The sequence below is a fragment of the Gymnoscopelus braueri genome (assembly GCF_963280865.1).
Source record: "Gymnoscopelus braueri genome assembly, chromosome: 14".
Lineage (NCBI taxonomy): Eukaryota > Metazoa > Chordata > Actinopteri > Myctophiformes > Myctophidae > Gymnoscopelus > Gymnoscopelus braueri.
Genome location: NC_137619.1, coordinates 23,879,970 through 23,883,247, shown reverse-complemented (window position 1 = coordinate 23,883,247; position 3,278 = coordinate 23,879,970). Strand labels below are relative to the sequence as shown.

The following is a 3,278-nucleotide window of genomic DNA, read 5'->3' as shown; positions in this document are numbered from 1 at the left end:
ATGCAAAATTTCACCGAAAATTCACGCTGTGTTCATGATTTGAGGCATTTTGTTCAAAACAGAGCACTCCTTCAAACTTTGGAATCCAATCTTAGCCAATCAGGATGTAATCCTGTAAATCTGAAAGACCTGTTTCGTTTATTGACTAGATAGAGATCGAGATACTGTGTACCGATTTGCGTGATGTTTGGACAAAATCTGTAGGAGCACTGTCCTGGTGGCACTATAACAGCCCCATGTGAAACATTTGTAGCAGAGGAACAATGTTAAATCCCTGTCCATTCATTTCAAGGCTGCTCAACAGGAACACATGCTTAAGCAATTACAGCCTTCCCTATTGGCCGTCCAAGAGCACCTAGCAATTTTGGGTTTAGCATGCTGGGAACTGGAGTTATCGCTTGTAGTTGTATCTTATGGGGAAAGATTTGCATATTTACGCACTGTAATATGACCTAAGGTTCTACAAATTAACAAGTTATTTACAAGGGGTGCCCTGAGCTAAAGATATTTGAGAACCACTGCTCTACACCACTGGTTCTCAACCTTTTGTCCCCAAAGTACACCACCCTGTGGCACAGGCAGCTGATTTTTCAAGCTTTTTCGGCTTTAGTTCTCATTTTACACCTCCTTTATGTCCGCAGGGCTAAACGGAGATCCGACTCCAGTTGTCAACTTGTACGTGTTATAAAATAGGGCTAACTATGGTGACTGGATGATGAGATGTTTAGGACGAGACAGATCTTTGGCTCCAGTGCCTGTACATTTTCTAAAATATCAATACGATACAATTTTATAGGGCCATATCCCACCGCCTTTGGTCTCTCTTCCTTGAGCAGTTGAGACACCTTGGACCGACCTTGCAGCTCAACCCCTCTCATACCCCTGCTTCCAAATCTGACTTGTTTTGACATGCAACAAAATTCCCCTAGTTTATCCATGAGGCAGCGTTTGGTTATTATGCCACGCTGTATGTGTGATGCATGATGGTGAATTTTGATGCAGTGAGTGTGAGAAAAAGTAAAACCACTACACCCTCATCTCATTTTGCCACAAATCACAAAAATAATTATGTATATGTGTATATATATATATGTATATATGTAGATAGATAGATAGATAGATAGATAGATAGATAGATAGATAGATAGATAGATAGATAGATACCTTTATTGATCCAGAGGGGGAATTTCAGTTCATTTTTTAAATTTTATTTTTTATATTACTCCTACAAAACACGCAAATCGGTACATATTATGTAACATAAAAACATGACATTAATCTTCATGGTGTCCACACATAACATACAATCATGACATTAATCTTCCTGTGGTCCACACATAACATAAAAACTAGACTTTGTTTTGCACCCTGTCCGTCCGTCCGTCTGTCCATCTGTGTGTGTGTGTGTGTGTGTGTCCGTCCGTCCTTCTGTCTGTGAACAGCTAATCTCCGGCACCGTTGGCTTGATCGCAGCAAAACTGTGCACACACACTCGCTGGATGCCAGAGCAGAACCTCTGCCCCAAATGTTTCACGTGGGCCTGTTAGGAGGTCACCAGGAGGCCAATTTTGGAAATGTTTCGATTTTTGACAGTACTCGACAGATTTTGTCCAAACATCCCTCAAATACACAGTATCTCTATAGTCATTCAACCAAACGGGTCTTTCAGATTTTTCAAATGACATCCTGATTGGCTAAGATTGGCTTCCAAATACAGTGCGATCGAGGGCAATATGTTTCTGCAGGTAAACACCACCACACTACTCCAGTGGCTATTAACAGCTGCTATAGAGGGAAATGATGGGTCATTCTTTCATATATATTGTTTTATTATGTAAACACAGGGCAAAGATACTTGCCTTTTAATCATCAGCGAAGAGAAACAATTTACACTGATTTCATGTTTTTAAACAATGTACAATACATGTTTAACCCCAGTACCATTTATTGAGATCATGAAAAGCTTGATAGCGCTTCTGCATCTTTAGATGAAGACATGATCTACAAACATTATCATGGGGAAGAAAGCAATGATGGACCTTGTACCTCTCTCGCCACTTAAAGTATTTCATGTATTCAGTGAGGTTGTTGGCCAGGTAAATCAGTCTCTCTGCCAGCTCCTTTGGGCTGACAAAGTCATCTATGTGAATGAAAGAGTCTCCAGGAATATGATCCTCGTAATTTCTTCTTGAAGGGCCCAGAACTACAGGTACGGTCCCATGGGTCATAGGATTAAATAATTTCTCTGTGATGTAGTCCTTGGAAATAGAGTTTTCAAAAGACAGGTAGAATTTGCAGCTAGATATTACCGTAAAAAGTTCTTGGTCATTCAACCCGCGATTAAAGGCTCTCCCGTACACTTCTATCTTGACGTGCTTTCTCATCTCCTCGTAGACCTGAACTCTTTTATATTGTGGGTTCCAGTTACTCACGACCCAGCACACCAGTTTGTCCTTCTCTGGCAGTTTGAAACGCTTGTCCTCCTGGGTCACTGGAGTTAGGTACCCATAAGGCACGGGGATGTGAGAATCTAGCCGATAACTGCTTGTCAAATTGAACAAGTCGTTGAGTTTAGGGATTTGAAGGGAATTGGCAGGCGACTCCCCGTTAAACCAAATCCACTTCTGAAACAAGGGGCGTGGTTCTTCAGGCATGTTGTCAAGCACCCCATGGATGTCTCTGTGGTGAAACAAGACAGCGTGTGCTTTGTGGTAAACACTCCTGTCATCTGTCAGCTGACATCCTTCCATATCAAATTCACTGCAACCTCTCTTATAGAGATCAAATTTGTCGCCAAATGGCCAAAACCACATCAATATTAGTATGTCATCTTTCTCTGAGGTCACGTTTGGGTTCAGGACCTGAAGGGACGTATTCCCTTCCAAACTGAGAATGCTCTCTTGTTCTTGTCGGGAGACCATGCAGATGTTAAAGGAGGTCAGGTTGATGTCTAGATAGTATATGAGATAAGACACAGAAGAAAAACACAGAAGCACCAGGAAGGTGATGATGGTGAAGCGTCGAGTGCTCTGGAACGATGACGTCATGGTTAACTCTATGAGAGAGAGAACACACATGTTTAACTCTATGATAGAGAACACACACGTTTAACTCTATGAGAGAGAACATACATGTGTAACTATGAGAGAGAGAACACACACGTTTAACTCTATGATAGAGAACACATGGTTAACTCTATAAGAGAGAACATACATGTGTAACTATGAGAGAGAACACACGTTTAACTCGATGATAGAGAACATGCATGTTTAACCTTA

The 3,278-nt window shown here is 41.3% G+C and overlaps 1 protein-coding gene across 1 annotated transcript in view; it reads right to left on the bottom strand.

Moving 5' to 3' along the window:
- LOC308100567 (4-galactosyl-N-acetylglucosaminide 3-alpha-L-fucosyltransferase 9-like) overlaps window positions 1-3,047 on the bottom strand; it is a gene marked incomplete at both ends in the record, with an annotated part of 11,185 nt that extends 8,138 nt beyond the window's left edge. The window contains one exon of the mRNA XM_080449634.1: window positions 2,040-3,047. Within this exon, the coding sequence (XP_080305760.1) occupies window positions 2,040-3,047 (1,008 nt within the window). The remainder of the gene's footprint in view (window positions 1-2,039) is intronic.
- Window positions 3,048-3,278: the final 231 nt, after the last annotated feature.